The 15584-nt window shown below is 33.7% G+C and overlaps 2 protein-coding genes across 3 annotated transcripts; one reads left to right on the plus strand and one right to left on the minus strand.

Annotated features, from left to right (window-relative positions):
• Nucleotides 1-152: 152 nt before the first annotated feature.
• Nucleotides 153-5969, minus strand: LOC135140382 (uncharacterized). Its single transcript, XM_064070887.1, has 4 exons — nucleotides 5850-5969; nucleotides 5564-5722; nucleotides 1463-1586; nucleotides 153-392 (listed from the first exon to the last, which is right to left on the minus strand). Exons 2-4 carry the CDS (start codon nucleotides 5716-5718, stop codon nucleotides 255-257), a joined length of 417 nt encoding a protein of 138 aa, XP_063926957.1. The 5' UTR covers nucleotides 5719-5722; nucleotides 5850-5969; the 3' UTR covers nucleotides 153-254.
• Nucleotides 1281-15580, plus strand: LOC135140381 (U11/U12 small nuclear ribonucleoprotein 25 kDa protein-like). Of its 2 annotated transcripts, none has more exons than XM_064070886.1 (3): nucleotides 1281-1391; nucleotides 6735-6966; nucleotides 15335-15580. In XM_064070886.1, the coding sequence occupies exons 2-3, from the start codon at nucleotides 6736-6738 to the stop codon at nucleotides 15578-15580; spliced, it is 477 nt and encodes a 158-aa protein (XP_063926956.1). In that variant the 5' UTR covers nucleotides 1281-1391; nucleotide 6735. The 2 variants fall into 2 exon arrangements, with proteins under 2 accessions (XP_063926956.1, XP_063926955.1); XM_064070885.1 differs by lacking the exon at nucleotides 1281-1391 and adding an exon at nucleotides 6337-6428.
• Nucleotides 15581-15584: the final 4 nt, after the last annotated feature.

Below are 15584 nucleotides of genomic sequence, written 5' to 3' on the forward strand. Positions count from 1 at the left end.
ATCTGATTACCAACATAGTTTCTAATCGAGTTATCCTTAGGAAGGTAGTGTATGTCGGTGATTAAACCACACTGCTGTCAAAAAACGTCGAATGGAAAACTGTGACCAACCAGAATCGAGTATTCTTGGCACGTTGAAATTCAACACACACATTTCCGATAAACTATTTTATTAATAACATATTAACAAATTTAGTATGTACAAAACTATAACAATTAGACGCGTTAATGGATTTAGTGGAGGCCCGGCTCGCCCTAACCTAACCTATTTTTCAAGTGAACCTTCTTCTTATCGTCCACCTTCATCACATAAAACTCTCTGTCAACATCAATAAACCTGGCCAACCTGTCTCCCTCGAAAGCGTCTTCACCACCTGGTGGATGCATCCGCATCTGTGGAAAGCAAAGTCAGAGCTTCGTCACGTTCTAGAGCCCCGATTACCGCCACAAAAAGCGCACACCAAGAAGCGCCCTTCCTCGTTATTGTGTGGTTACGTATCTTCTCGTCTTCGTTGCACGTTTTATTAAATTATTAAATTTGTTTATTAAATTTACAAAACCGGGTTTACCCTATACCTCAACTATGTCTAATAAATCTATGTCGGGACTTACAATACCGAAGGGATTAAATGATAAGCAAGGGGTGGGGGTTAATGATTAAAGCTGTTATTGGATTAAGAGCTTGTCGTTATTCCTCAAATGAAGCCTTTTTCAGTCGTTTCTGAAAAAAATCGATTTTAATATACAGGGTGGTCGGGCTCAGCACAACGGGAAAGTTTTTTAAACATGTAACTGTTTACATGTTTAAAAAGAGTGGAGTTTCCCGTTGCGCAAGCAGTGGACACTCTGTATGTTATAAAAAATGCCTGCACATATGTGTGTTTTTTGAATATGCCACACGTGTTTCCAAAATTAGAGTGATTAAAAAAATGATGTAGTTCTAACAATACCACTATATACTAAGTGAGGAGTGAAGTTTTAGCTACACAATTTAGTTACGAAATTAACTAACACTAATTCTAACCCTACCATCACCGCCTATTAAAAACTACTGACGTATTGTGTTATAAAAGTGAGAACGAAGCAGTTTCCACACAAAAAATTATCATATAAAAATCATCTCTATTTAAATTTCGTTTTTATCACAGCGATGACCCCTAACACTTGTTTACATGCACCAACTTTCACTATCTCCTCAGTGACATAAACAGTGCTAATTGTGGAAACTACTCCTCCACTCGAGTTAATTCCAATTCATTAATTAATCGTTATTCGTAAAACGTAAAACAACAATTCTAAACTAGATGAAAAATGCAACACGTGTGGCAAACGGGTCTCTTTCAAGACTTTGAACCGAAAACACGTTATACGTCCGGCATTTTTTACAAAACAGTACGTATAATTTTGTGTCTTTGTTATCATGTTCCTCATTGAAGCCATTAATTCACCAACACTCAATTTACCATAATCCTGTATTTCTCTTTGCATGCATAACTCGTTTCGTCTATGTCTTGGTAGCAGTCGCTCTTGTAGTCGTCGGGGAGAGGTTCGCCTTCAAATTCGCATAATTTCTTCAAAGGTCTGGCTCTAAAAAAGACATAAATTATTTTAATGTGGTTGTGTTTTACGTAACAGGTTTGCTAATATTTGTTTTTCACAGAAAAAATTGTCGCGTTTAAAAATTCAGATGCGCGATCTTTAAAAATGGAGGGCTAATTATATTTTTCTGATCGCTAATCGTAGCTTTTTTGTTATGAGATTTATTTCTTATTTCAGAAGAAAAAAAAAAGGGAGAACGGGTGGGTGGGCGGGGCTAAGTTTAACTTTTTCCTAGAGTCTTTTATAGGCAAGCAGTCGACCCACCCACCCACCCCCTCTCCATTCTGATGACTACTCTTAATATTGTTCATTGATTACCATTTATTATTTTATTACAATTTTAGGAAAATCCGTTAACTTGTTGGTGAGAAAAGAGATAAATTGTTAAATGAAGCATCTACAAAGTATTAATCTGGTGTTAAATAAGCATACCAAACGTGACAATCATATTTAAAAAGCAAAATTAGCGATTCTCCTCCCACTTGCAAAAGCTCCGCCTTAATGAATAATTTCATTGGCTTGGAAAAGAAGGGGGCGGAGTTTATAATTGTACCTCATTGGGTCTATTTTCGGCAAGGTCGTTGTTAAAAAATAGAAAAAAATAAATTTTTATTAACAAAAAAAATGGCATTCTAGATTCTATTATTTATCAATATAAAATCGCACTTCTGTCTCAGAGCCAATAAAACGAGTGATCAAAATGAAATAGGGGTGGGCGGGGCCACTTTTGACCTTATTTTAAAATCTTATATTCTGCCGCTTATTAAAATAGAATTCAAGTGCCCTTTTCCAGTAAATTAAAGAAGTTGGTGAAATGAAAAAAGGCGGTGGGCGGGGTTGAATTTAGTTTGTCTCGCCACCCACCCCCTCTTCATTCTAGTAACTACCCATATATTGTTCAGTCTTATTTCAGCAAGTATTAGCCCCGCCCACCCACCCTCTATTTTCTTAGGGGCTGTATCATCTGCCAAAATTAGTCTTATCTTAGCTTAGTTTTCATTCTTAAACGATTTTATTTCGGCTCAGTATAAGATCCACCTTTGATTCGCACCAAATATAACAAATCATGGAAATGGGGGCATAGTGGGTGGGCGGGGCTAATTATTCGGTAGAGTGCGAATGGGAACTAATAAAATCTAGGCTGTTAAAAAAAAACAGAAAAAAGCGCTAATCGTATTTTTTTGTTATACTAAATGCTATAAGATTTAGTTCCTATTTCAGAAGACAAAAAAATGAGAGAAAGGGTGGGTGGGCGGGGCTAATTTTGACTTTTTTCTACAAAATCTTTTATAACCAAGCGTACATAATATTGTAAACTAAATTTTATTCCAAAAAAATGTAATCTTAGATTCCAACTATTATTTGTCAATACAAAATTCAACATCTGTCTCAAAGCCAATAAAATAAGTGATCAAAACAGAATAGGGGTGGGTGGGCGGGGCCACTTTTGACTTTGTTTGAAATCTTAGATTCCACCACTTGTCAAAATAAAATTCAATTCCTATTTTACAATAAATAAAATAAGTAAGTGAAATGAATCCCCCCTCTTCATTCTAGTAACTACCCATAATATTGTTCAGTTTTATGTCAGCAAGTATTAGCCCCACCCACCCATCCTCTATTTTCTTAGGGACTATATCATCTGCCAAAATTAGTCTTATCTTAGCAAGTACTAGTCCCGCCCACTCGCGTCGTTCTCATTGTAACGAATTTATTTCTTCTTATTTCAGAAGGCAAAAAATGAGAAAACGGGTGGGTGGGCGGCGCAAATTTTGACTTTTGAAAATTTTATTAAAAAATTATGTAGTCCTAGATTTGATTATTTGTAAACATAAAATTAAACATTCACAGGGCCAATAATATGAGTGACCAAAAGGAATAGTGGTGGGTGGGCGGGGACACTTCTAACTTCGTTTTAAATCTTAGTCTATTGCTTATCAAAATATAATTCAATTTCCATTTTAAAGTAAAGAAAAGAAGTTGGTGAAATGGAAAAAAGCCGGTGGGCGGGGTTGAGTTTAGCTTTACTCTACAGAGTCCTATAAGCAAGCCGTAGGTCCGCCCATCCACTCCCTCTTCATTCGAGTAACTAACTACCCATAATATTGTTCAGTTTTATCTAAGAAAGTGTTCGCCCCGCCCACCCACCCTCCATTTTCTTAGAGGCTGTATCATCTGCCAAAATCAGTCTCATCTTAGCAGGGTACTAATCCCGCCCACTCGCGCTGTTTTCATTCTAAAACGATTTTATTTCGGCTCAGTATAACGAATCATGGAAATGGGGGCGTGGTGAGTGGGCGGGGCTAATTATATTCGGTAGAGTGGGAATGAGATCTAATAAAATTTAGGCTGTTAAAAAAAAACAAAAAAAGCGCTAATCGTATTTTTTTGTTAAACTGTATGCTATAAGACTTGGTTCCCATTTCAGAAGACAAAAAAATGAGAGAAAGGGTGGGTGGGCGGGGCTAATTTTGAATTTCTTCTACAGAATCTTTTATAACCAAGCGTACATAATATTGTAAACTAAATTTTATTCCGAAAAAAAATGTAATCTTAGATTCTAACTATTATTTGTCAATACAAAATTCAACATGTCTCAGAGCCAATAAAATAAGTGATCAAAACGGAATAGGGGTGGGTGGGCGGGGCCACTTTTGACTTTGTTTGAAATCTTAGATTCCACCACTTGTCAAAATAAAATTCAATTCCTATTTTACAATAAATAAAATAAGTAAGTGAAATGAATCCCCCCTCTTCATTCTAGTAACTACCCATAATATTGTTCAGTTTTATGTCAGCAAGTATTAGCCCCGCCCACCCACCCTCTATTTTCTTAGGGGCTATATCATCTGCCAAAATTAGTCTTATCTTAGCAAGTACTAGTCCCGCCCACTCGCGTCGTTCTCATTGTAACGAATTTATTTCTTCTTAGGCAAAAAATGGCAGAACGGGTGGGTGGGCGGGGCTAACTTTGACTTTTTTTCACAGAGACTTTTATAAGCAAGCAATATTACATAAGCAAAATTTTATTTAAAAAATATGTAATCCTAGATTCTATTTATTATTTCTAAATATAAAATTCAACTTTCGCAGCTCCAATAAAATGATTGACCAAAATAGAATACGGGTGGGTGGGCGGGGTTCACTTTTGATCTTATTTTAATTCTTAGATTTTTAAATAAAATAAATCAATAGCCCCGCCTACCCGCCCCCTCTTCAAATCCAGTGACTACTCTTAATACTGTTAATTAATGACAACACTATATATTATTACGATCTTAGACAAATCTGTTAAATCGTTGGTGAGAAAATAGATAAATTGTTAAACAAAGTAACTACAAAGAGAATAATGTTTACAATGCAATATTGCTGAGGCTCCTCCCACTCACACAAACTCCACCTTAATAAATCATTTCATTGGCCTGGAGAAGAAGGGCGGCGTTTACAATAGTTGTACTTCATTGTGTTTATTTTACGTGATTTGTTATTATTTAAGTGTAATCTCTGACGGCGATCGCGTTTTCAAAAAAAATTAAAAAATTATATTCGTCAATACAAAATCTAACTTGTGTCTCAGACCCAGTAAAATCAGGGATCCAGACGGAATAGGGGTGGGTGGGCGGGGGCGCTTTTGACCTTGTTTTAAATGTCTTGTCAAAATGAAATTCAAAACCCATTTTACAGTAAATAAACGGAGAAAGAAGGTGGGTGGGGCTAGTTTTACCATCTTTGTCCAGATATAACAGTGATTTTATTAGCTCTGAGGTGAAAGGGGGATTCTACAAGGCCAAATGGACGATCTCAGACAAAACAAAAAAAAAAAATCATTGGCTCTTAAAGATTTCGCATCAGGACAAAAAAAAAATCTTGTGTCATTTTAACAATAATAAAAAAAACATGTTTTAAAAACACAAAACAACTTTCCAGCCCACGTGATTCGTGTTAATTACCTAAAAAAAACTTACTTGACGATCATTTTGTCAAATCCAGTAGGTTTGTGAATGGGACAGTAGAAAACATCTGGCGTGTTCTTGTCGAAGACGATGTTCCTCATCATGTCTTTGGCCCCCACGACCCCCAGGAGCACCACGAGCCCCAACACCACGAATGACGTATGCATTTTGCTAAAAATGACCAAATTGAGAGTCGCCCACAAGCCAAACTCGACAAAACTTTCACCGTTATTAAACCAAACAAATTCAACAATTTTAACACTGCATACCTAGTACGAAACTAGTCCGAAATACTCACTTTTTCGAAAATACTCAAAGCCTTCTGGGACTAGAACTGTTAAACCCGTCGTCAACAAACCAGCAACGAGCAGGTATTAGTCACAGCGACGGGCGACGGTAAACGGTCCTCCAGCGATGAAGAAATCGCGTTGACCGCGAAAAGTGAAAGAAGTTGGTCGGAAAGCGCAGCGAGTCATGGAAGTGTCATAAATTATTTAAACTCGAGTAGTCGATAAGTAACCAAACAAGCAAAATTAGGTATCGTAGAATAAGTCAGTGATTGATTTTAGTGAAAAAAATCGTGCTATGACCAGCGGAAAAACCCGATTTATGACTCCAGTTCTATGACTCTGAGGCCACGCCTCTCAGGTGAACCTCACAAATGCCACAGGTGGGTTCATAGTCGCCCAAATCCTCACTCAAACCTCGCCTTCACGCACCTTGGCGACCAACCACCTGGCCGACTGTTACCTTGTAAAATAATTTTTCAGCTTGTTAGATCATAAACATTCAAAATTAATCCGCAGAAGGTCGCGGTAATTATCCAACTTTTACGCTCTTTCCGCTCGAACGACTCAACAATTTCGAAAAAAAAGTGGTGAGTTTTTTCCCTCTTCATTCATAAACTGTGTCCACGAGCACCACGAGTGTGTACGTCTACTCTAACTGCATGACACCCTTTCGTAGACCACCACCACCGCACACACCCCCTCCTCCATACATTTCGGCAACGATTAACCCAAAAAGCGATTTTTTCCCGCATTAATTACCAGTTTCAGTGGCGTGCGTCGCATTAAAATAATTCTAGACACGCCACTGTCGTCTGTCAAACGTCAAACCCGTGTCGTCATAACCTCAATATTTATTGTTGTTTTGACTGAACGCTCTGGTTATTTTCACGCAGGATGGACGACGATAAACAGAACTTGGAGCAAGAACTGGATAATTTGAGCTACGAGGATTTGTGTGAGATCACGCAGAGCAGTCTGCGGAGGTTAATAGCCGCGGACCCCCTTCTTCAGGACCTTCCGGGGGATGTCACCACCGAGGAGGTGCTGGCGCAGATCGCAGTGGCCCAGGGCAAGTCCATCACGGTGGTGGTGTTGAGGCACTACGAGACTCCTCTGCACGTCGTGGTAAGAAAAATGAGGTTATGTGCATTTTTTTTATACATGGTGATTTTTAAAATACGACTTTTTTTGGAAAATTATTGTGGGATTGGTATAATTAGTTCCGTAACGCCAACATGTGCACTTTAATTAATCTCGTTAAGGCTTTATAACTTCGATAATAGTAATTATGTGATGGTTATCTCCGTCATCGGCGCTCTGTTATTGCTTTTTGATGACTTCAGTAAACTACAATTAACGTCCTTTCTATTGTAATCTTCCTACTTTAATCAAAGTCACGACACGTGATGTCATAAATTGAACAAATTAAATGCAAACATTTAACAGTTCGAGTTAGCGGTGTGATTCATGGTCTTGATTAATCCTTAAACGTCCTTCCATCAAGACAGTTAAATTGCTAACGCATGTGTGATATGCGTTAGCGAACGTCAATATTTTACTAAATAATGTAACAACAACAACTAGTCCGTACTATGTTACAATAAAACTAGGAGCGAAAATTCATATTTTTTTGACATTGATAATTTCCACTCAATACTCACATTTATTAAGCTCTTCAGTTCGCTCTGATTACGTCAAGTGATTCGTTTAAGGCGAGTATTTGAATCTTTTTCATTCATTGTGCTTGTGCCAAGTGGAGTGCTGATATCGCGATAACATTTTCTACGCAATAATAACGGGATTCTACACAATAAATCTTGATTTTGTATGCAGTGTCTTGGTACGTATTGACTTGATTAAATTTTACACCGACCACGTGTTTCTGCAATAAAATCGAAAGTAAGTAAATTGTGACTAACGGTGATGCGTTCATTGATGTTTTACGATGTTTGTTCAGCGGATTCAGGTTTGTCCGGAGGCTATAAAATGTGGTAATCGATAACTGAGTCGATTCGTGGTAAAGGTTTGGTTGTTTTCGTAAAAGCGCGTTGCGCCGTTTCTAAATATAAAATTTAATATTCGAAAATATTCGCGGAAATGAACGTGCTCGAGTCACCAGATTGGGTTTCTTTCGTGGAAGTCGCGCTTGTAAAAATTGCAAACTTGACGAAAATATGCCAGATTATCTCACGGTAAACTCTCGAGATAAATTTTTGTTGTTTGTTTTGTGCCAATTTTTTTAATAAAACCTGTTCAGTCTCGTGGAACTAAGAAAGAATTTCGACGAAGCTGTCTGGTAATTATAAATCATTTGCTTGAAAAAAATTAATGAATGAGCTAATCTACTTTGAGTCACCTGTATAAACAGTTCTAAAAAATGTAACTGCAAGATTTCAAATCATCGGTTTTGCAGTTCCTGATTTAATCAATAAAACAAATTGACACAATCATTTTTTCCACCTTGTGTAAGCAATTCTAAAAAATAATAACATTTTAACTAGGATTTATTGGCCAAAATTTTGAGATGACGTCATCATTTTGATTAAGAATTTAGCGTAGTTGTTTCAAAAGGAACGTAGTCCTGAACTTGTGGTTTTTGAATCGAGATTTTTGGAAAAAAAATCAAATTTTTCGATTTCTCGATTTTTCAAATTTCGGGTTCTCAATTTTTCCACATTTCGGTTTTGAAAAATACGGATTCTAAAAATTCTAAACATTCTAAAGATTCCAAGGATTCTGAAGATCCTGAATCTTTCGACGAGTGTAGATTCCAGAAAATCTGAAAACTGAAAACTTCGAACGAATATATAAAGAGTGCAAAGGTCTCAGATGTTCTAAAAATTTCAAAAATTCCGGAGAGTCCAAGACCAGAGATTCGAAAGATTCTGAGTATTTCGGTTCAAAAAAACTTAAGACTGAAGATTCTAAGGATTATATAGATTCCAAAGATTTAAAAATTCCAGGAATTTCAAAATATTCTGAGTATTTCGAAGGTTGAAAATTCCAAAAATCTGAAGACTGAAGATTCCGTAGATTGCAAAGATTATAAAGATTCCAAAGGTCCAGAGATTCCAGATAATTAAAAAATTCCGGATGTTCCGGGACTCTGGAGATACCAAAAATTCCAATAATTCCGGATCTTTGGAGACCCTAGAAATTCCCGAGATTCTTAAGATTCTGGAGATTCTAAAGATTCTGAAAATTCCTCAGATTCTAAAAATTTCAAAGATTCTGAAGACTATAAAGATCTCAAAAGTTCCAGAGTTATTCCGAGACTTTAGAGATAGTAAAAATCTCAAAGATTCTGGATATTCCGAGATTCCAGGGATTCTAAAAATTCTAAATGTTCTAAACATTCCAAAAAATTTGAAAATTGAAGATTTCAAAGATTCCAAACCTTCCAGAGATTCCAGAAATCACAAAAATTACGAGTATTTCGAGACTTTCGACGGAGATTCCAAAGATAATCTGAAGATTTTGAGGATTCTGAAGACCCTGAATTTTTCTAAGAGTGAAGATTCCAGAAAATCTGAATACTGAAAAAATTCGAACGAATATAAAGATTCGAAAAATTTCAAAGAAGAGTCCAAAAAATATTAAGACTTTGGATTATAAAGATTCCAAAGATTTAAAAATTCCAGAAATTTCAAAATATTGTGAGTATTTCGAAGGTTTTTTTTTGGTTGGAAATTCCAAAATCTGTAGACTGAAGATTTCGTAGATTGCGAGTATTTCGAAGAGTGAGGAGTCCAAAAAATCTTAAGATTTTTGAAGATTTTGAAGATTCTAAAGATTTCAGAAATTTTAAAAATTCCGGATGTTCCGGGACTCTAGAAATTCCAATAATTCCGGATCTTAGGAGATTCTAGAAATTTCCGAGATTCTAAAGATTGTGGAGATTCTGAAGACTCCAAAGATTCAGAATATTCTAAAGATTCCGAAGATTCTGAGTAACTCGGAGGATCCAATAATCTAAATACTTTAAAATTCCAAAGGTTATAAAAATATCAAAGGTGCTAGAAATTCCAGAAATTCGAAAGGTTCGAAAGATTCTAAAGGTTCTGGAAATTTTAAAAATTCTGAAAATTCTGCGGATTCTAAAACTTCAAAGGATTCTGAAGATTATAAAGATCCCAAAAGTTCCAGAGGCATTCCGAGACTTTAAAGATTCTAAAATTCTCAAAGATTTTTAAAATATTTTATTTTAAAAATTTTTCACTTTCTCAATCATTCAACTTGTCGATTTTACATTTTTCATTTTTTTTTTTTTTGGTTTTTAAATTATGATTTTTTGGGTTTTCATTTTTCAATTTCCCGATTTTTGGATTTTTCAATTTTCCGATATTTCGATTTAATTTTAAATTTTTCAGTTAATTCTTCGATTTTGGACTATTTCAATATCTCAATGTATCGGTTTTTCAATTTTTCGATGTTTCGGTTTTTCAATTTCTTTAATTTTACATTTTCGATTTTTTTAATTTTACATGACGATTTTACGATTTTTTGATGTTTGAGTCTCCCGATTTAAAAATTTTTTAATATCCCAATTTTTCGTCTCGTGTTTTTCGATTTTTAAAATTTTTCAAGTTTTCGATTTCTCAATTCTGGGAATTTTTCAATTTCTGGATTTTAATATTTTTCCATATTTTAGTTTTTCGATTATATAAATTTTAGATTTTTCGACTTTTTGATGTTTCTTCAATTGCTTGATTTTTCGACTTTTTCGGATTTCGGTTTTTAGATTTTCCTATTTTGAAAATGTTTTGATTTATCGACATTCCGATGTTTCGACATTTTGATTTGGCAAAGGTCCAGAGATTCCAGAAAATTAAAAAATTCCGACTGTTCCGGGACTCTGGAGATTCCAAAAATTCCAATAATTCCGAATCCTTGGAGATCCTAGAAATTCTCGAGATTCTTAAGATTCTGGAGATTCTGAGGATTCCAAAGATTTTGAATACTCTGAAGATTCCGAAAGATTCTGAAGGTTTTGGAGATACTAAAAATTCTGAAAATTCCTCAGATTCTAAAAATTTCAAAGATTCTGAAGACTATAAAGATTCCAAAAGTTCCAGAGTTATTCCGACATTTTAGAGATAGTAGAAATCTCAAAGATTCTGGATATTCCGAGATTCCAGGGATTCTAAAAATTCTAAATGTTCTAAAGATTCCAAAAAATTTGATAATTGAAGATTTCAAAGATTCCAAACCTTCCAGAGATTCCAGAAATTTCTAGACTTTCGACGGAGATTCCAAAGATATTCTGAAGATTTTGAGGATTCTGAAGACCCTGAATTTTTCTAAGAGTGAAGATTCCAGAAAATCTGAAAACTGAAAATTTCGAACGAATATAAAGATTCCAAAAATTTCAAATAATCCAAAATTGCCAGAGATTTTAAACATTTCAGAAATTCCATGGAGTCCAAGACTCAAGAGATTCTAAAGATTCTGAGTATTTCGAAGACTGAAAAGTCCAAAAAATCTTAAGACTTTGGATTATAAAGATTCCCAAGATTTAAAAATTCCAGGAATTTCAAAATGTTCTGAGTATTTCGAACGTTGAAAATTCAAAAAATTTGAAGACTGAAGATTCCGTAGATTGCAAAGATTATAAAGATTCCAAAGGTCCAGAGATTCCAGGAAATTAAAAAATTCCGGCTGTTCCGCGAATCTGGAGATTCCAAAAAATTCCAATAATTCCGGATCCTTGGAGACCCTACAAATTCCCGAGATTCTTAAGATTCTGGAGATTCTGAGGATTCCAAAGATTTTGAATACTCTGAAGATTCCGAAAGAAGGTTCTGGAAATTCTAAAAATTCTGAAAATTCCTCAGATTCTAAAAATTTCAAAGATTCTGAAGACTATAAAGATTCCAAAAGTTCCAGAGTTATTCCGAGATTTTAAAGATAGTAGAAATCTCAAAGATTCTGGATATTCCGAGATTCCAGGGATTCTAAAAATTCTAAATGTTCTAAAGATTCCAAAAAATTTGAAAATTGAAGATTTCAAAGATTCCAAACCTTCCAGAGATTCCAGAAATTTCGAGACTTTCGACGGAGATTCCAAAGATATTCTGAAGATTTTGAGGATTCTGAAGACCCTGAATTTTTCTAAGAGTGAAGATTCCAGAAAATCTGCAAACTGAAAACTTCTAAAAATTTCAAATAATCCAAAATTTCCAGAGATTCTAAACATTTCAAAAATTCCATGGAGTCCAAGACTCCAGAGATTATAAAGATTCTGAGTATTTCGAAGACTGAAAAGTCCAAAAAAATCTTAAGACTTTGGATTATAAAGATTCCAAAGATTTAAAAATTCCAGAAATTTCAAAATATTGTGAGCATTTCGAAGGTTTTTTTTTTGGTTGGAAATTCCAAAATCTGAAGGCTGAAGATTCCGTAGATTGCAAAGATTGTAAAGATTCGAAAAATTCTGAAGAGTATGAGTATTTCGAAGAGTGAAGAGTCTAAAAAATCTTAAGATTTTTGAAGATTTTGAAGAATATAAAGATTCTAAAGATTTCAGGAATTTTAAAAATTCCGGATGTTCCGGGACTCTAGAAATTCCAATAATTCCGGATCTTCCGAGATTCTAGAAATTTCCGAGATTCTAAAGATTCTGAAGACTCCAAAGATTCAGAATATTCTAAAGGTTCCGAAGATTCTGAGTAATTTGGAGGCTGAAAATCCAATAATCTAAATACTTTAAAATTCCAAAGGTTATAAAGATATCAAAGGTTCTAGAAATTCCAGAGATTCGAAAGGTTCGAAAGATTCTAAAGGTTCTGGAAATTCTAAAAATTCTGAAAATTCTGCGGATTCTAAAACTTCCAAGGATTCTGAAGATTATAAAGATCCCAAAAGTTCCAGAGGTATTCCGAGACTTTAAAGATTCCAGAATTCTCAAAGATTTTTAAATTATTTTAATTTCAGATGTTTGAATTTTTCACTTTCTCAATCTTTCAACTTGTCGACTTTACATTTTTAATTTTTTTTTGGTTTTTAAATTATGATTTTTCGATTTTTCAATTTTAAATTTTTCATTTTTCGATTTCTCGATTGAGCGTGATTTTGGTTTTCCGATTGTTCAATTTCTCGATTTTTGGATTTTTCAATTTTCCCATATTTCGATTTCTCAATTTTGGGAATTTTACAATTTGTTGATTTTTCGGTTTTTTTAAACCATAGATTTTTCAATATTTCGATTTATGGAATTTTTGAATTTTAAATTTTTCAGTTAATTCTTCGATTTTGGACTGTTTCAATGTCTATAGATGTTACGGTTTTTGAATTTCTCCGTTTCTTTTTTTTACATTTTTCAATTCTTTTGATATTTAAATTTTTCCATTTTTTAAATTTGAAACTTTTTGATTTTGGATTATGTATTTCAATTCCTGGATTTCTCGGTTTTTTGGTTTTCCAATTTTTCCATGTGTCGGATTTTCAGTTTTCCAATTTTTCGAGAATTTAGTTCGGGTTTTTTTTTTATTTTTCAGTTTTTCAAGTTTTCGATTTCTGAAATTTTATATTTTCGATTTTTCAATTTTTCGATGTTTTAAATTTCACATGACGATTTTTCAATTTTTTGATGCTTAGGTTTCCCGATTTTAAATTTTTTTTTAATATCCCTCCCCCAAGTCTCGTGTTTTTCGATTTTTAGAATTTTTCAACTTCTCGATTTCTCAATTGTGGGAATTTTTCAATTTCTGGATTTTAAAATTTTTCGCTTTTTTGATGTTTTTTCAATTGCTCGAGTTTTCGGATTTCGATTGTTAAAATTTTTCATTTTTTGGTTTTTAAATTTTCCGATTTTTTAAATTTTTTGATTTATCGACATTCCGATGTTTCATTTTTTCAATTATTCGATTTTTCCATCGTTCAACTTTTCGGTTTTACATTTTTAATTAAAAAAAAAAGTTTTTTTGCTTTTTAAAATTGATTTTTTCGATTTTTCAATTTTAAATTTTTCACTTTTCATTTTTCGATTTCTCGATTGAGCGTGATTTTGGTTTTCCGATTGTTCAATTTCCCGATTTTGGGATTTTTCAATTTTCCGATATTTCGATTTCTCAATTTTGGGAATTTTACAATTTGTTGATTTTTCGGTTTTTTTAAACTATAGATTTTTCAATATTTCGATTTATGGAATTTTTGAATTTTAAATTTTTCAGTTAATTCTTCGATTTTGGACTGTTTCAATATCTAGTTGTTACGGTTTTTGAATTTCTCCGTTTCTTTTTTTTTTACATTTTTCAATTCTGTTGATATTCAAATTTTTCCATTTTTTAATTTGAAACTTTTCGATTTGTTGATCTTTCAATTTTTCAGGTTTTCAAACTTTCAATTATGTATTTATTTTTATAGTTTTGGGTTATTTCAATTCCTGGATTTCTCGGTTTTTTGGTTTTCCAATTTTTCCATGTGTCGGTTTTTCAATTTTCCAATTTTTCGAGAATTTAGTTCGGGTTTTTTTTGATTTTTCAGTTTTTCAAGTTTTCGATTTCTTAAATTTTATATTTTCGATTTTTCAATTGCTCGATTTTTCGGATTTCGATTGTTTTTAAATTTTCCGATTTTTTAAATTTTTTGATTTATCGACATTCCGATGTTTCATTTTTTCAATTATTCGATTTTTCCATCGTTCAACTTTTCGGTTTTACATTTTTAATTAAAAAAAAAGTTTTTTTGGTTTTTGAAATTAATTTTTTCGATTTTTCAATTTTAAATTTTTCACTTTTCATTTTTCGATTTCTCGATTGAGCGTGATTTTGGTTTTCCGATTGTTCAATTTTTCGATTTTTGGATTTTTCAATTTTTCGATTTCTGAATTTTGGGAATTTTACAATTTGTTGATTTTTCGGTTGTTTTAAACTATAGATTTTTCAATATTTCGATTTATGGAATTTTTGAATTTTAAATTTTTCAGTTAATTCTTCGATTTTTGAATGTCTCCGTTTCTTTTTTTTTTTATTTTTCAATTTTTCGGTTTTTCCATTTTTCGATTTCCAAAATTTTACATTTTTTGATTATTTTCTTGATTTTTAAATTTTTGGGTTTTTCAATTTTTCAGTTATTAATTTTTAGATTTTGGGCTATTTCAGTTCCTCGGTTTTTCGATTTTCCAATTTTTCGGTTTTTCAATTTTCCAATTTTTCGAGAATTGAGTTCGGGGATTTTTCAGTTTCTCGATTTCTCTGTTTTTTGATTTAACGACTTTTTGATGTTTTGATTTCGCAATTTTGGGAATTTTTCAATTTCTGTTAATTTTCAATTATTGAAAACCTAAATTAGTCTGAAAAAATGAACTTCGAGATTTTATATAAGTCATTAAAAAAAAATGAATGAATCAGTGAACTTTATTTTTGATAACAATTCTCACCAAAGAGTTGACCCACTCATCCCTCCGAATGCGATTTTTTTTTTAATAAATTTTCAAAAACATTTACTTAATTTAATTTTTCAATACCGAAAATCACACCCTTCTGAATTCCAGATCCCCCAGCTGGGCACGACCGTCCGCGACCTCAAGCGCGCCATCCAGCGCAACTTCACCCTCCGCCAGCAGCGCCTCCGCAGCAAGACCAAGATCTCCTGGGGCTACGTCTGGCGCACGTACGACCTCCTCCACTGGGGCAAGCCGATGAGCAAGGACGGCGAGCTGGTGAGCAACTACGGGGTGGTGAACAGGTCGGAGATCCGTTTCGGGAAGAAGTTGCGGCGCAAAGCCGAGACATGTTAGTGCG

The sequence above is a fragment of the Zophobas morio genome, unplaced genomic scaffold, assembly GCF_036711695.1.
Source record: "Zophobas morio isolate AGI-343-1 ecotype UQ-CSIRO unplaced genomic scaffold, CSIRO_AGI_Zmor_V1 ptg000040l, whole genome shotgun sequence".
NCBI lineage: Eukaryota > Metazoa > Arthropoda > Insecta > Coleoptera > Tenebrionidae > Zophobas > Zophobas morio.

Excerpts from the sequence above, each read along its gene's own strand:
- LOC135140381 (XM_064070886.1), top strand. The coding sequence starts at position 6,736 with ATGGACGACGATAAACAGAACTTGGAGCAAGAACTGGATAATTTGAGC. Across the intron at positions 6,967-15,334 it reads AGACTCCTCTGCACGTCGTG|ATCCCCCAGCTGGGCACGAC; the intron begins GTAAGAAAAATG and ends TCTGAATTCCAG.
- LOC135140382 (XM_064070887.1), bottom strand. The coding sequence starts at position 5,718 with ATGCATACGTCATTCGTGGTGTTGGGGCTCGTGGTGCTCCTGGGGGTC. Across the intron at positions 1,587-5,563 it reads TTTGACAAAATGATCGTCAA|AGCCAGACCTTTGAAGAAAT; the intron begins GTAAGTTTTTTT and ends TGTCTTTTTTAG. Across the intron at positions 393-1,462 it reads AAGAGAAATACAGGATTATG|ATGCGGATGCATCCACCAGG; the intron begins GTAAATTGAGTG and ends TGCTTTCCACAG.